At 38.1% G+C, this 24513-nt stretch overlaps 1 protein-coding gene across 6 annotated transcripts in view; it reads left to right on the forward strand.

Annotated features, from left to right (window-relative positions):
- chd9 (chromodomain helicase DNA binding protein 9) overlaps window positions 1-24513 on the forward strand; it is a 242429-nt gene that overhangs the window by 170563 nt on the left and 47353 nt on the right. For all 6 annotated transcript variants that reach the window (XM_043706976.2, XM_043706974.2, XM_043706975.2 and 3 more), the window contains 6 exons: window positions 2171-2381; window positions 9280-9475; window positions 11377-11544; window positions 14392-14571; window positions 17789-17899; window positions 18006-18202. In XM_043706976.2, coding sequence (XP_043562911.2) covers window positions 2171-2381; window positions 9280-9475; window positions 11377-11544; window positions 14392-14571; window positions 17789-17899; window positions 18006-18202 — 1063 coding nt within the window. The remainder of the gene's footprint in view (window positions 1-2170; window positions 2382-9279; window positions 9476-11376; window positions 11545-14391; window positions 14572-17788; window positions 17900-18005; window positions 18203-24513) is intronic.

Consider the following 24513-nt stretch of genomic DNA (forward strand, 5'->3'; position numbering starts at 1 on the left):
TCGCCATTCAGTACAAACATAGCTCCTCTGATTCAGGTCAATTTTCCTACCTGCTCCTGATATCCTTGAATGATGGAATATAGACAGACCTTTGTGAGAATTCTCCCAAAGGTTCATAACTTTGAGAAGATATTTCTCCTCATTTCTGACCTAGATGATCAATCCCTTGTCCTGACACACTCCCTTATTGTTTTGCATTCCTCAACCAAGGGAAATAATCTGCATCTACCCTATGTTTTTTAAAAATAAGCAAATTACAAGCTATTTTCTCTAGAGCTAATTTTGACTTTAGGAGAAATCAACAATACTTATAAAATAATTGGAATTAAATTTCTTTATTTTGTGCCCATTTCCTATTTAATGGAAGTCTAAGTATTTATCTCTGGCAAATGTGATTGGCAGTAGTTAACTTATGTGGTATGATGCTACTAAAGTCTTTTAATTGCCAATTATATTGTGAATTATGGTATGCAAAAGAGGATCACGAGAACCGTTTTTTTGACCAAGTTAGAAATAATATCTTTTGACTCGTAGAGCACTGATCCACTGTCTTCTAATATAGAAGACTGGAAGGATTCTTGATATGCGAACCTTTATAAAGAGAAGAAAAGTTCCAAGCTTTAATTTTCAGGACATCTCAATCCTTGTTACTTCCAAGGAATGTTTACAATGTGGTGAAAAAAGGTTTAGGTGCGAAATTTGAAAAGTGTGTCTCATTGTTACGGAAGAGTAACTTTTTTTCTGCCTGTGAAAAATATTGCAATATTGGAACACAATGAAATGTTCAGCTGTCAATTTTTTGTAGCATTTCAATAGATAATAGAATAAATATTACAATAAGTTGAGGTTTTATTGGTTTTGGGTATTTTCCAGTAACAATCCATAAAGACTCAAAGCATTCATGTTGCAAAGGCTAGAATTCAAGAGCAGAGATGAATTTCTGAGACTGAATGTGGTCATATTGCACTTGGAATGTTGTAATCAGTTTTGGGTCCATATCTAAGGAATGGTCCCAGCAATGAAGAACTTGTTGTATGAGGATCCATTGAGGACTCTGGGTTTGTATTCGATAGAGTTTAGAAGGATGAGGGGCGATGTCTCATTGAAAGTTACAGATTACTGAGAGACCTGGATAGAGTAGAGGTAGAGGACATGTTTCCACTACTAGGAGAGACTGCGACCCGAGTGCACAACCTTAGAATGAAGGGATGACATCTTAGAACTGAGATGAGGAGGAATTTCTTTAGCTAGGTGGTAGTCTTCGTTGCTTTTGATTATCTTTTCATAGCAGTATGGTTGTTTCTTGCATCCAATTCAAATCGCATTTATTGGAATCTAAAACTTGGTCCAAACCTGTAGCATAGCAGTACACAGGCAACAGGAGCAGCAATTTTTTTTGCTTTTGTTAATTACTTATCACAGTTGCATTTGCCACTTTCACATCACTCTTGGTTATGGAAATACTCAGCTGATAGATGCTTTCCCAAACACTAAAATCCTAACTATTGATAAAGTAATGTTTTAAAAAATTCTGGTACCCGTTCAGTAGAATGCCAGCTTGCATTTATAAACCAAATTTACTCATCTCAACTTTGAAGACTAACGATTTGATTTTTAAAAGTGCTTGAACCATTCCTATGTTTGTAAATACACAGCATGTGACTTGCTGGTACATCCTTTCTGAATGATAACTATCCTTACGACACAGACCGTTCAAAAAGAAGAATTAGTTGACATTGTTTTTTAAAACAAAGCAATTGGAGTGTGGTAAAAAAATCACCCAATCCATTGTGTCAGTACTGACTGCTTTTCATCAACCCTGTAGGCTTGTAAGAAACCCCTCATACCTCTATTAAAATTGGGGATTTCTGTTGCTGCTAAACTTTCTAGCAATTGCGAATTCAAGATTTTTGAATTATTGCTGTTGACAGTGGAAAATGTTTTCATTTCAATGTGTTAATTTGTTATTTCAAAGTCGTTAGCTTAAAACACTCTCGCATGCAATCTGTAACTAATAATCATGTATTAGTGGTGTAATGGAATGTGTTCTGTAAAGTTATTTCAGTCTGATTAAAACAGCAAGTTTAATATCACTGGATGGAGATTATTTATTGAGTAATGTAATCAAACAAATATGAATCCAAGATAATGTGTCCTTTTGGCATACTAGGTGCTGAAGAAAAGATTCTGGGAGAGTTCAGAGAGATGCACAATCCAGTTGATCCAGTCTTCCATCTGCAAGCTATGATTCAGTCATCTGGTAAACTTGTCTTAATTGACAAGCTGCTCCCAAAGATGAAAGCTGGTGGTCACAAAGTTCTCATCTTCTCCCAGATGGTGCGCTGCCTTGACATACTTGAGGACTATCTTATTCAAAAAAGGTACAGGTTAAGATATGCAAGTATCTTAATTTTTTTAAAATTAGGTTTGTTTGCATAACTAAAGCTCTATTTTGAGCACAAAGCTATATCTCTGAATTAAAAGATTTGAGAATCTCTTGTTTCACGATTGTTGGTCTCATGCTTCTAGCAGTATTTTCCACGACAGTTACTGCATTTTAATAAAAAAACTGATATTTCAAAATTTGAGTTTTATTGGCATTTATAAATATGGGCTTGTTCATGAGTAAAAATTTCCTGAAACTTAAATTGTTTTTGATTGATTGATTGTTAATGCATCATTGAGGATTTTTGTTAGTAATGCCATAACAAGAGAAATAATTCACAATATCCAAATTAGAGCAGTCAATATCCACAAGGAAATATGAGGAATTAGGTCAATAACCTTTTAAAGTATAATTGATTGTAAGCTTCTTTCTGGATCACATACTATTTTAGAACATTTGAGAGTCATTGTCAGGAACAACGTTCACCATTTTACGTACTTGCAGATACATTCTTATGCACGTTTTATGATGCTCATAGTATGTAAAAATTGTTTACTTACAGTACAGCATAATGTACTTGGTGTAAAAACAGCAAAGTAGCCTAGAAATTACTTTTCATACATACTTGGAAAACCTAGTATTTGCATTCTACATTCCACCTATTCAACACAGAGCAGTAGCGTATTTATTTTACTTTATCATACAAGAGTAGAATGTGAAATATCTATAAACCTGCTAAAAGAATTTTGGCTTGAAAGCCAAAATAATAAATTTCAAATTACAAGAAAATGCACAAATAAAAAGTCAAAAATCAATGAGCTTGGCTTTTGCAAAATAAATTTCACAGCTTCAGCCCTCTGACCTGTTCAGTGATTTCTGAACTAAACGCAGTTGTGAACTGCCCTTTTGTATTTGAGGATTTTGTTTTGCAATTTAAAAAAAATGGAAGGTATGGGTACCCCATATCACACTGCATTTAGGCCCTCACCTTCACGTCATGTTTTTTCTGAGTAGGCAGCCACTTTCTTGATTAACATGCATGACAATTGAATACACCCAAACTTTAGCCAAGAAAGGAATATAGTATGTAATTCATGCAAGTCAACATTAAGCTAGTTAGCGAGTTTGGGGAAGATTTGTAGCTTAGGTGGAGGTTCTGAATGTAAGTTTGCTTGCTGAGCTGGAAGGTTCATTTTCAGATGTTTCGTCACCACACAAGGTAACATCATCAGCGAGCTTTCAGTGAAGCACCGGTGTTATGACCTGCTTTCTATTATGTGTTTAGGTTTCCTTGGGTTGGTGATGTCATTTTCTGTGGTGAAGCATGGCATTCCAACCAGAACTGTATCAACAAACACATTGACTTGGACCCCGTTTACCAGCCTTTGAGAAAAATAACAGGAAATGATGTCACTAACCCAAGGAAACCTTAGCACATAAATAGAAAGTGGGTCATAACACCAGTGCTTCACCAGAGGCTCACTGATGATAATGTTATCTCGTATGGTGACGAAATGTCTGAAAATCAACCTTCCAGCTCGACGAGCAAACTTACATCCATTAAGGTAGTGTTTTATTCCCTTGTCACAAATTGATTCAGCACAAATTTGTACATATAATTTTCCAACATTATTAGTTTTGCAACTCTGTCTAGAAATTTAGAATGTTGAATTAAGTGTTTTCTTATGGAATATTATAAAATATTACTCGAGTTTTGGATATTTCTTGATGTGGGTACCTAAAATAGCATGTGATCTTTACCCACCCTGTCTGTTTGACAATAGTACAAGGGGTTTGTTTGGGAGTAAAGGAAATTTCTAAAAGAGCTTGTTGAGGTGCAGCTAAATTTTTTTTGTCTCCTCTTTACATGAAGGTTTGTTTAATGCATGGAGCAGAATCAAAAATATATTCTTTATTAATGTGCATGCAATTTTACCCACAAAACGTCTAATCCATTTTTCAAACCTGTTATCCAAGAACTTGCAGTCAAAAATACAGAATAGGCTCTTAGAAAATGGATCCTGAAATTGCAGTAAAGTTAATTTTAAGTCTTTTCAATGATATGACATATTGAATTAATGTTATGCTGTATATTTTTAGAGCGATCAACACACAGGTTCTGTGCCATCACTTGCTGCACCTCATATTGCTACAAAACAATTGTCAATGTGCAGTACGTTTGAGAACAATAGTATGTCAATAGCCAAATTAAAGTTAAAAAATTACTCTCAGAATCAGTACACACAAGTATATTTTTATGAGCAATTATTTGCATGGTTGACTAGGCTGAATGACCTACTCTTGTCCAATGCTTTTTGCCCAAGTCGCTGCTTTAGGATGATCTATTACAAAAGAAAATTTCAGGAAGTTAATGATCTAGGATAATTATTAAATAAGAGCAGTACTAAGTGTCTTTTAATCTTTTGTGGACTTTTTTTGGGCACCTGGCTGATTGTACATTTTAATGCTTTCCTGCCAGTGCACAACATATTATTTATTCACACACTTTCAAAGAATTGTTGAGCTTGTTTTCTATGTGACATTTATGTAAACTCTTAATTGGATTAGGCTGAAGAGCAGCCACAAAGGAACCTCACTCATATTTGCATGTCATCTATTAATTTCTTAATTCTATGTTGACATGACCAGCTGCAGAGCTCATTTTTTAATATAATGTGGTTTGTAAAGACATATATCTTGTAAATGCTGAAATTAGGCTCTACTCTGAATGAAAATAGATTATGTTTACTGGCAGATTGCCAATGCTATATCCATTATTACGCGAAGAAAACAACGTTTCCCTGAAGAACTGATTTGGAGATGCATTGTGATTTGACAGCTTTGATATAATGTGGATGCAGAAGGCTGCATATTGTTCTGTACAACATCGTAGTTACTTGGTTCGACTCCTTCACTTCTCCCCACTTCTTAATAATTGATTCAGTGGTTATTATTCGTAGTTATTTAGTATTTAACTCATGCTCAATGAAATCTGATTTCTCAATTTTTAAAATTAAGTGGACAGAATTATAAGGAACATTGAGTTCATTTGTGTGCAATATAGAAAAGTAGCCCGTTGGTCAAAATTGGATTGTGTACAACATGTATACAAAGGGACCTCACTATTTTCAATTTCTGTTTCTTTTTGGACAATGGATGACACTGTCTAAATTGTTAAACTCACTTCAAAAAGATATTACTCAAAAATTAGTAATTGTCAGAGTGTGCTTAAGTCCTTGATGCTTTAATACTAAGAAGGAAGGTTTCTTTCAGTATTTAGGAGAATGCCAGATGGGATGGGAGAAGTAGAAACTGGCAGAAGTTCACAGGTAGACTTCATGCCTTTTTTTTCATTTTAAAAATAATTTCAAAATGAATTGTAAATTATCAAAATATAATTACATTTTGATTTAAAAAAAAACTTTGCCAAGTTGTTAATGTTTCAATGGGCACACAACACTACCTGGTTTGGAGACTGTCCAAGGAGATTAGATTCCCTACAGTATGGAAATAGGCCATTGACTCAACAAGTCCACACTGACCCTCTGAAGAGTAATCCACCCATATCCATTTCTCACTGACTAATGAACCTTACACTATGGGCAATTTAGCATGGCCAATTCACCTAACCTGTACATCTTTGGAGTGTGGGAAGAAACCGGAGCACCCAGAGGAAACCCACACAGGCACAGGTAGAATGTGTAAACTCCACACAGACAGTTGCCTGAGGCTGGAATCTAACCCGAGGCCCTGGTACTGAGGCAGCAGTGCTAACCACTGTGACACTGTGCTGCCTCTTGGAGGAAGAAATGGACTGTCTGTTTTGGAACTCCAGCATGGAATGTTTTGCACTTAGTCAGAAACAAACAGTTTGTATGATGAAAAAAGCATGAAAGTAATTTAACTGGTAGGTGGTAATATTGCATACATGCAAACTTGTGCAAAATAATAGTTTAAATGTTACCATTTCACTTGGAATAACTTGAATGTGCCTATCCCATACGAAGATAATTAATGTAGAAATGTAGAACTCTTCAGCTTACAAGAAAGATAAAATTGTAATCAATTTGCCGTGGTACTTAAAGCCAGAAATGTATGGTGAGTGAAAATTTAACTTGTAGCAGAGTGTAATTATGATGGACTGTTTAATCAGTAAGAAATAAATGATTAATTGTAGCTTGGTAATGTCTTGTTTAAGATAATTATAGCAATTAATCAGAGTGGAAAATAAAGGGAGAGCCAGAATTACCACTAATTCTAACCCTCAACAGGTGAAGACACTTTTGAACAGATATACATTTTCTTCTTTAATTTATCCTAATTACATTTCAAATCTGCTAATCAATATAATTTCAAATATAAAATGGAGACTAAACTAATTAAGTTTTTAATTATTTGCTGATCTATAGCTCACTGTTCGGATGCATGTTTATTAATATTTTGGGGTTTAGCTCAAACTTAAAGATGTCTGATTTCTCAATTTTCAAAATTAAACTAGTGGATAGGATTAGAAGGAACATTTAGTTGAGTTCATATGTGCATATTGATAAACAAGGAACCTATTGATTAAACCTGGATTGTGCGCAACAGTTGGGACCCCACTATTTTCAACTTCTGTCATAGACCTGTTTAATTTACTGGAAGTAAAATTGAAAAGCTTTGAACTTTTGACTGATGCATTAAATGATGTAGTCACGCATGCAATATAGTGTTGCATAATCTGCTCAAGTGTGGTTGTAGCTTCTCACTCATTAGAACAGAAGCAGATTAGATTTTGAATTTTACCTTGTACCAGTACAAAATCTAACACTGTGGTAACTGTCAGATCTCTTGCAGTATAACAGGACTCCACCAGATCCAACGTCTTCAACCATAATTTTAAAGTTTAAGAAATCTAATGCGTTTGGGCACATGCTTTTCCATTATAGATTTTGCAGCTATGATGGTATTTTCCATTTTGTTGTATTAAGATTCCAGTATAAATCTGAGATTTGATTACACAGAGGTAATGTAAGCCCTTGTAGAAGAGAGTGCATGTTTGCTTGCTGTGTCATAATGTCTTTGAGGTTTCAGATTATTTATTCTCCTTACATGTCTGTGACACTTTTTAAAGTTGCCTAGAGTTTACATCTCACTCTGAGTTTTTATACAACTTGAGAGTTTAGAGTCAGAATTTGTACGACATGGAAAGAGTCCCTTCAATCCATTGATGACTGACTTGGACACGCATCCATCTATTCTAGCCCAGCTTCCAGAAATGGGCTAGAATTGTGGGCGGCACGGTGGCACAGTGGTTAGCACTGCTGCCTCACAGCGCCAGAGACCCGGGCTCAATTCCCGCCTTAGGTGACTGACTGTGTGGAGTTTGCACGTTCTCCCCGTGTCTGCATGGGTTTCCTCCGGATGCTCCGGTTTCCTCCCACAGTCCAAAGATGTGCAGGGTCAGGAGAATTAGCCATACTAAATTGCCCGTAGTGTTAGGTAAGGGGTAAATGTAGGGGTATGGGTGGGTTTCGCTTTGGCGGGTCGGTGTGGACTTGTTGGGCCGAAGGGCCTGTTTCCACACTGTAATCTAATCTAATCTAAAAATGGGCCCATACCTGTGAATGCTTCCTCCAAGGAAGGGCCAGATAATGTATAAGAAAATGAAGAGCTTGCAGTTCCATGCAGTCCCTTTAATAGCTGTACAGAGGAACCTAGATTATCTGGCAAGATCACGAAGTCCCGAGTTGGCTAAACTATGTTATCTGGCATTTTGATTATCTGGAATTCGATTAACCGAATGAAATACTCCCTTTCTGTGAACTTCAGATAATTGAGGTTCCTCTGTACTCCAAAGCGCTTTACAGCCAAAAACTGATTTTTTTGAAGTGTTATGACAAGGATGGCATCCATTGACACACAGCAAAGTCCAATAAATGACCATGTGATAATTATTGATTTGACTAAATATTGACCAGGACAAGGGAGAAACCTCCTGCAACATTTCCTTGAAACTCTATGGGTACTTGGTCACTTAGCGGAAATAACGCTGTACAGAGAGCAAACACGTCAAATGCGAGCAGAACCCTCAACATTTGACTCTGGCACAGTTTTACAAACCCAATTGTAAATTGACACTACCTAGTTGAGAACCCAACTATAGTTGTGCAGCTAACAATTTGATCCTGGTTTAAAATGCAGGTTTCTAATATTTCAAAACAAAATTGTGAATGAATTTTCTTCAAGCCCATCAAGATTTCATAGGTATTGCATGGCTGGAGCTGTTAAGTGTTCATGTACAGAAGTCTGATTCTTTGAATAAAGAATTGGATTCTGTGTCTTTGCAACATTCTGTTGTCGTGACATGGTATCAAAATAATGTTTATACTTTAACAGCAAATAATTCCAAACATATCAAGTTGTCAGTTCTAAAAGAATCAACATGGTTAGAACTAAGCAATTTATTCAGTCAAAAAGGAGGAAATTCACCAACAAGGTCCCAATTTGCTAATTCCTCTAAACGCACTTTTGGTTGATCACAGAATTATGTAAGCTTTGACTCCTTTGCCTGCCTTATGGCATAGTGACGTTGTAATATTCAGTTTTTTATTAAGACAATTTGTTTGTGTTGTTAATAATCTTTGGATGTATTTGAATATTTTGGACAAAAATAAACATATCAATGATTTATAATATATCAGTGTTGTAATTTATCGGTGTCCTTGTTGACCATTTTCATGATTTTGTTGCAGTCATTTCAGTCTTACTGTAGATTTAATAAGATATAAAGCACACAATATAAAAGTTTGAATTAACAGAAACCAAATATGAGAATGTATGCAAGAAAAATATTTCTAAGTAAATAAAGAATGTTTTAATAATTTTTATTCTATGTATAATTTTATTTACAGGTATCCGTATGAGCGTATTGACGGGAGAGTTCGAGGAAATTTACGACAAGCAGCAATTGACCGATTTAGCAAGCCTGACTCTGACCGCTTTGTGTTCTTACTGTGTACAAGAGCTGGTGGATTAGGCATTAATCTAACAGCAGCAGATACTTGTATCATATTCGATTCAGACTGGAATCCACAGAATGACCTCCAGGTAAAGGAAAAACTATTTTAGTGATAGGTTAAGTACAGTTTAGAAATTAGGTACCATTAGAAATAGACAATAATGTAAAAAGAAAGTAAACTTTCTTTTGCTTCATTAAATAAATAAGCATTGTAAAATTGTATTGAGGAAAGTCTAACTAAAATAAGTAAAGCCTCCACTTGTTAAAAAGAAGCAAAGCTATGTTTATTCAAGTTACTTGATGCATATCATTTGTTTCCATTAGCCATAATAGAATCAGTCAAACCCTCTACCAGTCCTGGGAAGACAAAGCATAAGGCTTAGTGAGCAAAGTTGAATTTTAGGATGTGAATAGACTATTTAACAGGGTGTAAATCAAACCGCAAAGTATCAGAAGTGAAAATGCACAAGATCCCACTTCCCTGAAATAAAATCGAAGACTATGGATGCTGGCGATCTGAAAGAACCAGAAAGGCTGGAGAAACTCACCAGGTCTAGCAGAATCTGTGGAGAGAGAATCAGAGCTAACGTTTAGAGTCTGATGTGTTTCCTTCAGAAAACATTCTTTGAAAAAATTTAAGTTCTGAAGAAGAGTCATACCAACTCAGAGCTTAACTTTGTTTCTCTCTCTACAGATGATACCAAGCCTGCTGAGTTTCTCCAACATTTTCTGTGTGTCCCTGAAACACCTGGATAGCGAGTGTGGGAGTCAGTAGCTAGAATTAAACAGCACTGATCAGCCAGCTCATTCTAGATGCAACTTGGTTGTGCAAGGCCTTTGTGATTTCTATCCCAAGAAGGTCTACAGTCACTTGAAACCCAACAAGCAACAAATAGGAATAGGTAAATTAGCAACTCCAATCTGTTCTGCTATTTGGTCAGATCAAGGCTAATATGTATCTCAATTCCATTTTACCCTCCTTGCCCAATTCTTTATATACTCTGACTCTTACCCAGCAAATATCTATTGAACTCAATCTGGAATTTCAATTAATCCAAGATCCACAGCCCTCGGGGGAGGGAGTTCCAGATTTCCATCACTTATGTGATGACGTGTTTATTATTTCATTACCTAATGATATGTCTTTAAATTTTAAAATTATCTTTTAAAGCTGGATTCAACACCCAAGAAAAAACATTTCTGTCTTGTCAATTTCCTTAATTATTTTAAATACTCTCATTAGCTCATCCTCAATTTTCTAAACCAAAGGAACGGTACGCAAAGTGTACACACACTTAACCACACCCTCCAAACTTGGAATGGTGGAGAATCATTTAAATCATATCGAAAGTAAACTGCTCCCCTCTTTTTGTCACACTATGCCTGTTCAATTCAAGTGTCGTCTAGTAATTTGATCAGTAAGGCTAAAATGATTTCAGCATAAAGTAAACTGCTTTGATAATGAGGACCAGAAATTTCATAATGTAAGTTGCCTAAACAGGTTTTTGATCTTGTAATTCAGCCAATAGCCACAAGGCCATTGAAGAAGCGTCATAATTATTTTTGTATAGAAATGTTAAGTAAAGGTTTTCATACTGATTCCACTGCACAGTAATGCATGTCTGCATTTGCTGATGTTGATGACTGGATTCGGCTTTGCTGTATTAACTCTCCTTGTCAAACAGCAAGGTCAAATGTGAAAACAGGCCCATCAAATGATTGTGCCTTTTTGGAGCTATGCAGAGCAAAAACAGTATTAATTCTTCAAAAAAAAATTCACTTCAAGCATTTCTATTAAATAACAATGCCTTAACTAGTAAAGAGTCTGTCTTCCTCACATTTTGTGGAGTTGTACTATAGTTACTGGATATTTTACATCACTGTAGGGAAAGTGGGCAAATTGATATGATGAAGTATATGTTGCTCTCCTAATTTTCTAATGTTTAAAATCTGTGATGCAATAGCACACTAAATTATCTTTTCATTAAAGGCTCAAGCTCGATGTCACAGGATTGGTCAGAACAAAGCTGTAAAAGTTTACAGACTAATAACTCGGAATTCGTATGAACGGGAGATGTTTGACAAGGCGAGTCTGAAGTTGGGTCTTGACAAAGCTGTGCTGCAGAGTATGAATGGACGGGAAAACAATGTTGGTGGGGTACGTAATGAAAATATTAATTTTAATTCCTATGCGAAATGTCACATGATGTCCTGAAGTACTTACAATGGAGTGACTAGTCAGATTAATGATACAGTTCATCATTGAAGCTAATTAGTGTTCAATACAAATATGAGGCCACAGATACATTCTGTTTTGTTCAAAAGGCGCACAGTCTGGAGGCAGTCAGTCCATGTGACATTTTATCAGTTCCTACTTCAGAAATAGAACCAGTCTGACTCAAGGTTGAGATCCAGAAGGACTCTAACCTCACACCTTTAATGCGTCATCTGAGCTAAGATGTCACTTTTTTTGAATAAAACCTTCAGTTACCTCAGGAATGTGACTTGAAAGAAGTTCTGGGATTTACATATTAATGAATCGAAACCTGCAACCCCAGTCTAAGTGATGAAAGATTCAATAACAATCTAGGTTTGTTCAATATGTCACATCGGTTGTATGACATTTTGATCTTCTACGATAAATTCTGTGTCCTATGATCCTGCCCCACCTGACGAAGGAGCAGCACTCCAAAAGCTTGTACTTCCAAATAAACCTGTTGGACTATAACCTGGTGTTGTGCAAATTTTAACTTTGTCCACCCCAGTTCAACACCGGCACTTCTACATCAGAATCCAGGATGTCACAGAGTGGCTGCAGGGTTTTTTGAAGAGGGAGGGTGAACAGCCAGGGTCATGATTCATGTTGGAACTAATGACATAGGAGCAAAGAGAAATGAGGTCTTGTAAGCAGACTTTGGAGAATTAGAGGGGAAGTTGAAAAACAAGACTTCAAAAGTAGTAATCTCCAGATCACTCCCAGTGCCACACCAGAGTGAGTATAGGAATAGAATGGTAGAGCAGATGAATGCATGATGGAGAGAGAGCATTAGATTCCTGAGGCATTTGGACCATTTTTGCGGAGGTGAAAATTGTACAACTTGAACATCTAAACTGAACAAGAGTCCAGAGGGAAGACATGCTGAAATGGAATTAGAAGTTAAAACAGAAGTGGGTTAGTCTGGTTGGCAAAGTAAATATAGGCTAGATAAGAAAGAAGTTGGTTCAGCCAGACTAAATAGAATATATTTTAATGCAAGGAGACTGTGGAATAAGATGGACAAGCTGAGGGGATAGGCACATAGTTATGGTAACAAAACCAAAACAGACTTGACTGATAGATGTGCAGGATTGGTACCTGGATATCAGATATTCAGACAAGTTAGAGGGAGGATGGAGGGAAGGGAGAGTGTGCGCTGCAATATTCTTCAAGGAATCAGTTGTGGATGGTGGCAATAAGGAGGGGTGATACCTTGGAAAACTTATCAAGTGAGGAGATATGGGTGGAAGTAAGAGAACACGAAAGGACCAAACATGCTGTTGGATGTATGCTATCTGCCTGAAAACAGTCAAGGATTAGTAAAGGATCAAATACATCAAATTTCAGAAGTGTAAGAATGATATGACAAGTAATAGAGGATTTTAATTACTCATATATTAACTTAAATGGTTTTATTGTGCAAGGTACAGAGGGAGAAAAATTTGTACATTGCATCCAAAAATGGAGGGGACAACTGTGGACATAATATTCAGAAAGGAATCCAGGTGTTGGAAGATGTATCAGTAGATTCATATGTCATTTTGAAAATATGACTCTGTTTGATTTAGGTGGTTGTGGTAAAGGTTAAGATAGGGTGGGTATAAAATGCTAAATGGAGGAAAGGGCTCTTTATATCCCTTGTCATCTGTGGTTCTTTGATTTTGAACAAATATATTCTGTACACTCACTATTTACTCCTTGAGTGCCCCTTCTGTTCTGACACAGATTTATATGCAAGTAACTGCTCTTAGTGCACTTGGGCCCAATTGTTACTGTTCTGTGGAGGTAACCCAGAGTGTTGATGAGGGCAATGCATTTGACATGTGCCACATGTGCCAAATGTATGGCATTTGATAAAATCCATCATGATGGACTTGTCAAGAAAGTAAGAGCTCGTGGAATCCAAGGCAAAGTGTTACATTAGATCCAAAATTGCTGAGAGGCAGGGAGCAGAGGGTGATGGTAGAGGGATGTTTCTGTGACTGGAATCTTGTTTCCAGTGGGGTCCCAAAGGCACCGTGCTGAGGACCTTTTTATTGTGTTGTACAGACAAAGCAGAGGCAAATGGAGTACAACCTGGACAAGTGTGAAGTAAAGTGTTTGAGGAGGGCCATCAAGGTCATGTTATACATGGTAAAATCTTGGCAAAATAAGAGGTACCTTGGGTGTGCATATTTGCAAATCCTATGGCTATGAGAGATCACCATTCACATTAGGGGAGCAAGAAGAGCAATACAGACTCTCTCAATTGCTTACTTGTAAAGCTCAGTGTATCTTGAGGCAGCAGCAAGCCTATTGCTAAGCATTCGCATGAGGTGATTGCTTGAGTTTTGGCCTAGGATTGCAAAATGATGTTAACCTGGTGCTATTTATTGTGTTTTACTTCCACAAAATTATATGCTGAATCTGACAAACTCAGTAAAATCTCAAATACTACTTCGCCTTAAACAAGAAACAAATTCAGCTTGAAAATTGGATAGTGACCTAGAACTAACAGTTGATATGACAGATTTCTCTTCCACCTCTGTGTCAAAACTGTTTCGGAATTGTCAGGTCATAGACTTATCAAATATAAGCAGATCAGATTTGTGCATTGAGTTTGCAGTTATAATTGATCCTTAATCACAAGCCAACTTCTAAACAAAATGTTTACATTTGGTGATCTCCAGATGATCCTTGTTAATAGGTTGCTTTTTAAATGTCTTTTCCAAAAGAATAAGTCTGTTTTAAAACCTATAATTGATGTAGATGCAGCAAATGTCCAAGAAAGAAATTGAAGACTTGCTTCGTCGCGGTGCCTATGGTGCGATAATGGATGAAGAAGATGAGAGTTCTAAATTTTGTGAGGAGGACATTGATCAGATTCTCATGCGACGCACAAAGACAATTACTATAGAATCAGAAGGAAGAGGTTCCACATTTGCAAAGGTAATTAAAATGAGTATCAGATAACTTAGTCCATTGCTGTCACATTGCATTTGGGTGTGTATGGGAAAGATTTCTGCAAAACGAAAATAGACTTCAGGCTGGAATACAGTGTTGGTCTCAATAATTAGCAATAAAGGCAAAATTTGATTGTGATAGTTTTGTGAGGAGTGACCAAGATTCTTTTGTACTATGTTGTCGATGTCCAGTAGCAAATAGTTTAGATTTTCCTGCAATCAGTTTTGCTGATAAAATGAAATGCACTTCAGCATTTCTACATGCCATATTGAAATGCTTTGGTTAAGCTGTGTTAGTGCCATGAAGTTTTGTGCAGAAAGAATCTTAAAAAGGTTCATTTCCCCCTAGAATTAAAAATGTATCATTTTTTATGCTCAGAGTTTCTCTTAAAGCTTGCTGAGCTTCCTGTCACATCTCACACATCACGTTGGCAAATATGTTTACTTCCCTGGCTTTTTCTGTCTTTACTTCTTTGTCCCTGTCTTTTACTTACTTCAACCAGCTCCACCAATCTTGTGGCTTGCTCTCTCCCTGCCCTGTTGCTCATGTTCTCACTGGATACCTGCTCTGTTGACCCCTGTACTCTTGTCCTACATCATTGGTTCTTTAAAATATATAAGCATAGGAATGGGAGTAGCCCATTCGGCCTATCAACTCCTCTGCACCATTCAATTAGATCATGGATGATCATCCACCTCAAAGCCACTCTCCTCACTATATCCATATCCTTTGATATCAATTTGCTTCAAAAATCTGTCATTTTCTGTCTTGAACATGCTCAAAGTTTGGATGATTCACCGCCCTCTGAGTGAAGAATTCCTTCATCCTAGTCTTAAGTGATCCACAGCTTACTCTAAGATTATTCTCCCTGTTGTCGACTCAGCAGTCAGAAGAAACATATTATCTACATCCACCCTGTCTCACTTTATAAACCTTGTACAAGTTTCACCTCTTCCTTGGAAACTTGACTTAATTTCCTCCACCTCTCCTAAGAAAATTCCACCATTCCAAGGATTAATATGGAGAACATCCATTGCACTACCTCTATGGCAAGTGCATCCTCCTTAAATAAGGGCACCAAAAACTATACACGGTACTCCAGGTGAAATTTTATCAAGACTCTATACAACTGCAGTAAGAAATCTGTACTCCTGTACTCTCCTTATGACCAATCCACAATTTGCATTCCTAATTGCTTGTTGCGCTTGCTTGCTTGTTTTATCTCCCAAAATGGATAACCTCACATTTATCTGCATTATATTCTATCTGCAAGTTGTAGCCTGTTCTCTTAGTCTGTCCAAGTTCTCTTGAAATTTTCTTGCATTCTCCAAACAACTTGCATTCCCCAAATAACTTGCATTCCCACCTAGTTTGCTGTTAACAGCAAATTTGGAAATATTACAATTGGTATCCACTTCCTGATCACTGAAATAGACCGTGAGCACCTGTGGAACCAGAACTGACTCATGGTACTTGACTGTTATTATCTGCCATCTTGCCAATGTTCAGTTTTTTCCTACTTCCTGCTTTCTGACTGTCAACCAATTCTCAATCTATATTTATACATTACATCAAATCTCATGTACACTAATTTTATTTGCAAACCTCTGATGTGCAGTCTTAGCAAAAGCCTTCTGAAAATGCAGTTCACCACATTCACTGTTGTTTCTTACTCTATCCAAACTGATGCTATGTCTTGATCCTTCAATCTGAAATCCTCTCTAACTGATGAACTGATGTCTTCCTTCTTAGGATTGTTATCCCACCTCCTTCCTTTTTCTTCCTCTCCTAAATGCCAAATATCCATGGATATTAAGTGCGTAATCTTAGTTTCCCTTAACTACATTTCCAAATTGACAACTAAATCCTAAGCATTTACCTAATTCAAATCATCAACCATTTTACAAAATGTTGTATGTATTCAGAGTGCCTTTAATTCTGCTAATTGAACATTGTTCTTTAGTCTGACCCTATTTAATACTTGTGCTTCCACTGTCTTTTATTTTAGCTTTCTACTTTTCTACTTCCTTTAGTTTGCTTTCCTTAAATCTGAACTCCTCTCAGGTTCTCACCCTCCTACCACTTTAGTTTAAACCTTCCTACAACACTAGCAAATCTCCATGTAACCACATTAATCCTGTCCTGCTGAGGAGCAAATCATCCATTTTGCATAATCCCACTTGACACACTATCCATGATTAGAATTATAAAATGACAAGTTCAAATGAGCAATTCTGAAAATTTCTGTATCTACATTTGAAATGGAAATCATGCATGTCAGTTTGTCATTTCTTAATTCTATAATTTATATCCATAATGGAAGAAGTTGAAACAAGAGTAACACCCAACAATTAGGGCTTCACAGATATTAAGTGCGCACAAGTGGGCAATTTTTAATGAATAGGCAGATGTAAGTTTCCAGTGATATAATGTCAATTTATGACTGCCATTCAACTGATTGCCTTTCCATAGCTTTAAATTAATTATGTTACTGAAATCAGATTTGTAAAATGTCAATGCACATTGATCGGTAGCTCTAAATGTAAAAATGAAAATTTCCATAATTCATAATTTGGCTACGCTTAAACCACAGACTGATGCCTGTGCAGTTCGTGTATCTTGGTAATGTTACTTAGACTCTGTTTGAATGCTTATTTTGACCAACCTTATTTCTTAGTCTGTTATTTAGTTTATTTGAACTTTATAGGCCTAATGACTTAAAAGGAACTGTTGCCTCAGTGAGCCTGGCAGTTTTACAGGTGTTTTCTGTGTGCTATATTTTGGTTTTTTTTTGAAAAAAAGGCTTTAGAACTGGACAGTAATTTAAAAACTTCATAAGAAATTATAACAAGATTGAAGAATAGTTGCCAGCTCTCATGTAATTCTAGCGCACATTTAATGAGAATATAGCCCTCATTAACTTACTTTTATATATCACAATTAAAGTATTCATATCTAACCCAGAAGGAATGAAAAAACAGACAACTATAGGTCACTTAGCTCACATCTATCGTTGAGAAGAATGTTCAGAAATAATTTATAAGACTCTCAAATGTTTGTAAATCAGGAATTCGAGCCACAACTTAACTTTCTGTAGTATAGTTTCAAAGTTGGAAGATGATGCTTAAGGTGATCAATATTTGGATTTTTTTTTTTGAATAATGCTTTGGATTTTGAATACTGCTTAATATTTAATTTTCAGGCAAGTTTTGTTGCATCAGGCAACAGAAGTGACATTGCTTTGGATGATCCTAACTTCTGGCAGAAATGGGCAAAGAAAGCTGAAATTGATCTCGAAGCCATACATGGAAGGGTAAATTAGTTTAACATTTGTGTATTTTTGAATATTTCACTAAGGCAACTTCTGAGAATAACCTTTAGCGAAAATTATTTTTAATTTTTCTTTATTTTGCTTACAGAACAGCTTAGTTATTGACACACCAAGAGTAAGGAAACAAACCAGACCTTACAATGCTGCTAAAGATGAGCTGGCAGAATTATCAGAAGCAGAGAGTGATGGGGAAGATAGACCAAAGCTACGCAGGCCCTATGACCGATGTCATGCATATGGAAGAACAGAGTGCTTTAGAATTGAGAAGAATCTGCTAATTTACGGGTATAAAATTTTCCAAGCAATTTAACATAACAGCAGAGTAACAATGAGAAAACCATGTCTCAGATGTTGATTACTTGCATTACCATCAAACAACGTTTTTGGTGTGTTATGACCAAAGTTGGAGTGGTGCAGCAACTCATTTTTAGTTCTGGTCCTCCTCCTCCTTTGGTTATAAGTTTTAAATTTTAAAAAAGTGATAGTTTGGCTAGACAATAGGTGCAGGAGTAGGCCATTCTGCCCTTCGAGCCTGCACCACCATTCAATATGATCATGGCTGATCATCCTTAATCAGTATCCTGTTCCTGCCTTATCTGCATAACCCTTGATTCCACTATCCTTGAGAGCTCTATCCAACTCTTTCTTAAATGAATCCAGAGACTGGGCCTCCACTTCCCTCTGGGGCAGAGCATTCCACACAGCCACCACTCTCTGGGTGAAGAAGTTTCTCCTCATCTCTGTCCTAAATGGTCTACCCCATATTTTTAAGCTGTGTCCTCTGGTTCGGCACTCACCCATCAGCGGAAACATGTTTCCTGCCTCCAGAGTGTCCAATTCTTTAATAATCTTATATGTCTCAATCAGATTCCCTCTCAGTCTTCTAAACGCAAGGGTATACAAGCCCAGTCGCACCAGTCTTTCAGTGTAAGGTAATCTTGCCATTCCAGGAATTGACCTCGTGAACCTACGCTGCACTCCCTCAATAGCCAGAATGTCTCTCCTCAAATTTGGAGACCAGAACTGCACACAGTACTCCAGGTGTGGTCTCACCAGGGCCCTGTAGCAGCTGTAGAAGAACCTCTTTGCTTCTATACTCAATCCCTCTTGTTATGAAGGACAGCATGCTATTAGCTGCCTTCACTACCTGCTGTACCTGCATGCTTACCTTCATTGACTGGTGTACAAGAACACCCAGATCTCTCTGTACTGCCCCTTTACCTAAATTGATTCCATTTAGGTAGTAATCTGCCTTCCTGTTCTTGCCACCAAAGTGGATAACCATACATTTATCCACATTAAACTGCATCTGCCATGCATCTGACCACTCACCTAACTTTTCCAGGTCACTCTGTAATCTCTTAACATCCTCTTCACATTTCACCTTGCCACCCAGCTTAGTATCATCAGCAAATTTGCCAATGTTATTACTAATACCATCTTCTATATCATTAACATATATTGTAAAAGGCTGCGGTCCCAGTACTTATCCCTGCGGTACCCCACTGGTCACTGCCTGTCCTTCCGAAATGGAGTCGTTTATCACTACTCTTTGTTTCCTATCAGCCAACCAACTTTCAGTCCAAGTTAGTACTTTGCCCCCAATACCATGCACTCTAATTCTGCTCACTAACCTCCTATGTGAGACTTTATCAAAAGCTTTCTGAAAGTCCAGGTACACTACATCTACTGGATCTCCCTCGTCCATCTTCAGAGTTACATCCTCAAAAAATTCCAGAAGATTAGTCAAGCATGATTTCCCCATCATAAATCCATGCTGACTCTGACCCATCCTGTTACTACTATCCAGATGTGTCGTAATTTCATCCTTTATAATAGACTTCAGCATCTTTCCCACCACTGAAGTCAGACTAACTGGTCTATAATTTCCTGCTTTCTCTCTCCCACCTTTCTTAAAAAGTGATACAACATTAGCCACCCTCCAATCCGCAGGAACTGATCCCGAATCTATTGAACTCTGGAAAATAATCACCAATGCATCCACGATTTCTCAAACCACCTCCTTCAGTACCCTGGGATGTAGACCATCAGGTCCCGGGGACTTATCAACCTTCAGACCCAACAGTCTCTTCAACACCAATTCCTGGCAAATATAAATTCCCTTCAGTTCAGGTCCTTCAGCCACTGTTACCTCAGGGAGATTGCTTGTGTCTTCCCCAGTGAACACCGATCTGAAGTACCAATTCAATTCTTCTGCCATTTCTTTGTTCCCCCTAATATATTCCCCTGTTTCTGACTTCAAGGGCCCAATTTTAGTCTTAACCATTTTATTGCTTTTCACGTACCTAAAAAACTTTTACTATCCTCCTTTATATTATTGGCCAGTTTACCTTCGTACCTCATTTTTTCTCTGCGTATTTCCTTCTTAGTAATCCTCTGTTGTTCTTTAAAAACTTCCCAGTCCTCCGTTTTCCCACTTATCTTTGCTATGTTATACTTTTTCTCTTTTAACTTTATATGTTTCTTAACTTCCCTCGTCAGCCACGGCCACCCATGCCTCCTCCTAGGATCTTTCTTCTTTTTTGGAATGAACTGATCCTGCAACTTCTGCATTATACACAGAAATGTTCGCCATTGTTCCTCCACTGTCATCCCTGCTAAGGTATTGCACCATTGAATTTTGGCCAGCTCCTCCCTCATAGCTCCATAGTTCCCTTTATTCAACAGAAATATTGTCACTTCCAGTTGTACCCTCTTCCTCTCAAATTACAGATTGAAGCTTATTGTATTATGGTCACTACTTCCCAATGGCTCCTTCACTTCGAGGTCCCTGACCAATTCTGGTTCGTTGCACAATACCGGATCCAGAATTGCCTTCTCCCTGGTCGGCTCCAGCACCAGCTGTTCTAAGAATCCATCTCTGAGGCACTCCACAAAGTCTCTTTCTTGAGGTCCAATACCATCCTGATTCTCCCAGTCTACCTACATATTGAAATCCCCCATAACAACTGTAGTAACATCTTTGCGACAGGCCAATTTCAGCTCCTGATTTAACTTACATCTGACATCCAGACTACTGTTTGGGGGCCTGTAGATGACTCCCAAGAGGGTCTTTTTACCCTTAGTATTTCTCAGCTCTATCCTCTGATTCTAGGTCCCCCCGTGAATATCATCCCTTACCAACATGGCCACCCCACTCCCTCTGCCCGTCAATCTGTCCTTACGATAGCACGTGTAGCCTTGAATATTCATTTCCCAGGCCCTGTGAACTTGAAGCCACGTCTCAGTTATCCCCGCAATATCGTATCTGCCAATTTCCAAAAGAGCCTCAAGCTCATCAATCTTATTTCTAATGTTTCGTGCATTCATGTATAGTATTTTTAATTTGTTACTGCCCTCACCCTTCCCATCAACTCCTATTTCACTCATCCTTACAGCATGATCCCTTTCTGAGTTTTCTGCCTCATTGATACAGTTGTCTTTCTTTACTTCCCTTGTTCTAACTTTCCCTCCAATTTCCTTCTTAAACATCCAGTTTGTCCCCTCCCCCCGGCTACTTAGTTTAGACATAGCTGTGTTGCAGTAGCAAACCTGCCTGCCAGAATGCTGGTCCCTAACCTATTAAGGTGCAAACCGTCTCTCTTGTAGAATTTATGCTTACCACAAAACATACCCCAGTGATCCAAGAATTTAAATCCTTGCTTCCTGCACCAGTTCCCCAACCACACGTTCAAGTCCATTACCTCCCTGTTTCTGGCCTCACCAGCCCGGAACTGGAAGCAAACCGGAGATAACCACCTTGGACGTCCTGCTTTTCAGCCTTCTTCCTAGTTCTCCGAAGTCCCGCTGTAGTATGTTCCTCCTCTTGTTCCCGACATCATTTGTGCCGACATGTACCACCACCTCTGGCTCTTCACCTTCGTCCTTGAGGATTTCCTGCACTCTGTCTGTGATGTCTTTAACCCTGGCACCAGGAAGGTGGCAACACACTATCCTTAAGTCCCGCCTGCTGCCACAAAAACCCTGGTCAGTTCCTCTCACTATGCAGTCCCCTATTACCATGGCTCTGTGCGATGTCCGACTCTTCTGCTCTGTCTCCACGCCAACCTTTGATTGACAGACCTGGCCGCCTTGCGGACTGGCGGTGTCATCTGTCTCTGCTGTTTCCAAAAGATTCAACTTGTTCCTGACAGGTACTTCCCCCGGGGTCTCTTGCAACTGTCTCCTCTCTGCCTTCCTCATCGTCTGCTCTCTTCTGGTACGATTGGTGTAATAACCTCGCTGAAGGTCTTGACCAGAAAGATTTTGTTCTCTCGGATGAGCCTAAGGTCCTCGAGTTCTTTCATCAGTGCTGTAATATGCTCGGTCAATAGCTGAATGTGCACACACTTTCCACACTTATACGAGCCGGATACACCAGAGTCGTTGACCTCCCACACCAAGCACGTAGCACACTGAACCAGTTTGGCAGTCATGTCTTCACCCTCTTCAACTGTGGAGTAATCACTTCACTCGACCTCCTTGTCAAAGACTCTTGAGCGAAAGCCTCACTCTTCAATCCACAGGAACTTCCTTGGATGCTCTTTTTGGAGCAAGTCTGTGGACTTTTAATTTAGATTAGAGGAGGAGGGAGGGAGGGAAGCCCTACTTTGTAGGACCTGGGGTCTAGAACACACCCACTCAAATAACAATCACTTACCTTCCCGACCGGCTTTGCGCTTTGCCTTCACTTCCGCCCAGCTCCCGCTGCTCTCTGATGCGAAAAGACCATTGGCGTTGAGATAAGTTCTTAAATAACATACATTTTTATACGATGCCGAGTTTAGTATTAGAAACAATTAAACTATATTCTTTGTTGACTAAAGAAATAACTAATTTATTACAGATAAAACTCTCTCAACCAAATTTCACGAAAACTTCACAAGATATTATGATCCTTCACTTTCGATGGCCTGACCTTGAAACTCCCTCCCATGGACTGCCTCAATAACTGCTTACGTTCGTTTTCCTTTCCTGGACCTAATTGCCCTGGATTCCGAAAAACTCTACACCAGCACTTACTCCTCAGCACAACCTATGCACACTGTCTATCAGTCTAACTACCTATCACCTTTAAGTCTATGTTAGCAAATTCCAAACTTGTTTAAGTGACCTATTAAAAATCTTCTAACAGATGCCCATTCTTTCTATAACAGATGCTTTGTGTGACAAAACCTCTTGAATTCTCCATTCATTCTTTGTTCCATAAGAATCTGTAATTTCTTGATATTTATAATTGCTTCAGTACCTCACATATTTAAACCAAAATGGGTTCTTAGCTGTTTTTAATAGACTAGCATGCTTATTGTGGCATTGGCAAAGGTATGTTAGAGAACAGACTGTTATAAGTAAAATCTTGTGCAATTGTAAATAATTTTTTAATGAAGTAACTGGCAGCATTTTCTACTTAGTGGTTAAAAGTGTAAAATTGTTAACATGCTTTTATATAAAAATTAATATAAAAGCACAAGTATAAAATGTATCAACAGGTGTGATGTTGCCTAATAAGTCAGTTGATTGGCAATAGTATAAGGACAGAAGCTAATACACTATGCAATGTACAATATATTCTCCAAATAATAGTTAATTCCCCTTTCAGCAGCCATCTCTAACTGATCATTTTTAAATAAACCTAAAATCAGGATAATTAGGGATTAATTGTGATCTAGTCAGGAACTAGAACGCAGCTGTACTTCACTTCCTCAAATGTGGGGAGGGAATGGCCTAATAGTATTATCACGAGACCAGCAATCCAGAAATCAAGAAAATGTCCTCGGGACCTGGATAAAAACCAGTTTGGCAGATGCAGGAGTCTGAATTAAAAGTCCAATGATGACCTTGACACCATTGTTGGTTGTTGGCTCAGTAATGTCCTTTCAAGAAGGAATTCTACTGTCCTTAGCTGGTCTGGCCTGCATGTGACTCTAGAATCACAACAGTGTGGACGTAGGTTTGCCAGCTGAGTTGGAAGGTTCATTTCCAGACATTTCGTCACCCTACTAGATAACATCTTCAGTGGGACTCTGGGCGAAGCACTGTTGATAATTCCTGTTTCTATTTATATGTTTTGGGTTTCCTTGAGTTGGTGGTATCATTTCCTGTGTGATGTAATTTCCTGTTCCTTTTCTCAAGGGATGGTAGATGGGGTCTAACTCGATGTGTTTGTTGATAGAGTTCCGGTTGGATGCCATGCTTCAAGGAATTCTCATGCATGTCTCTGTTTGTTTGGCTTGTCCTAGAATGGATGTGTTGTCCCATTCAAAGTGGTGATCTTCCTCCTCTGTATGTAAGGGTACTATTGAGAGAGGGTCATGTCATTTTGTGGCTAGTTGATGTTCATGTATCCTGGTGGCTAGCTTTCTGCCTGTTTGTCCAATGTAGTGTTTGATACAGTCCTGGCCACAGTATTTTGTAAATGACATTAGTTTTGCTTGTTGTCTGTATAGAGTCTTTCAAATTCATTAGCTGCTTTTTTTTGTGTTGGTGGGTTTGTGGGTTACCATAATGCCAAGGGGTCTGAGTAGTCTGGCAGTCATTTCTGAGATGTCTTTGATGTAGGGGAGAGTGGCTAGGGTTTATGGATGCGTTTTGTCTGC

Source organism: Chiloscyllium plagiosum, unplaced genomic scaffold (genome assembly GCF_037043375.1).
Source record: "Chiloscyllium plagiosum isolate Xiang-an unplaced genomic scaffold, Cpla_swu_hap1 HiC_scaffold_17, whole genome shotgun sequence".
Lineage (NCBI taxonomy): Eukaryota > Metazoa > Chordata > Chondrichthyes > Orectolobiformes > Hemiscylliidae > Chiloscyllium > Chiloscyllium plagiosum.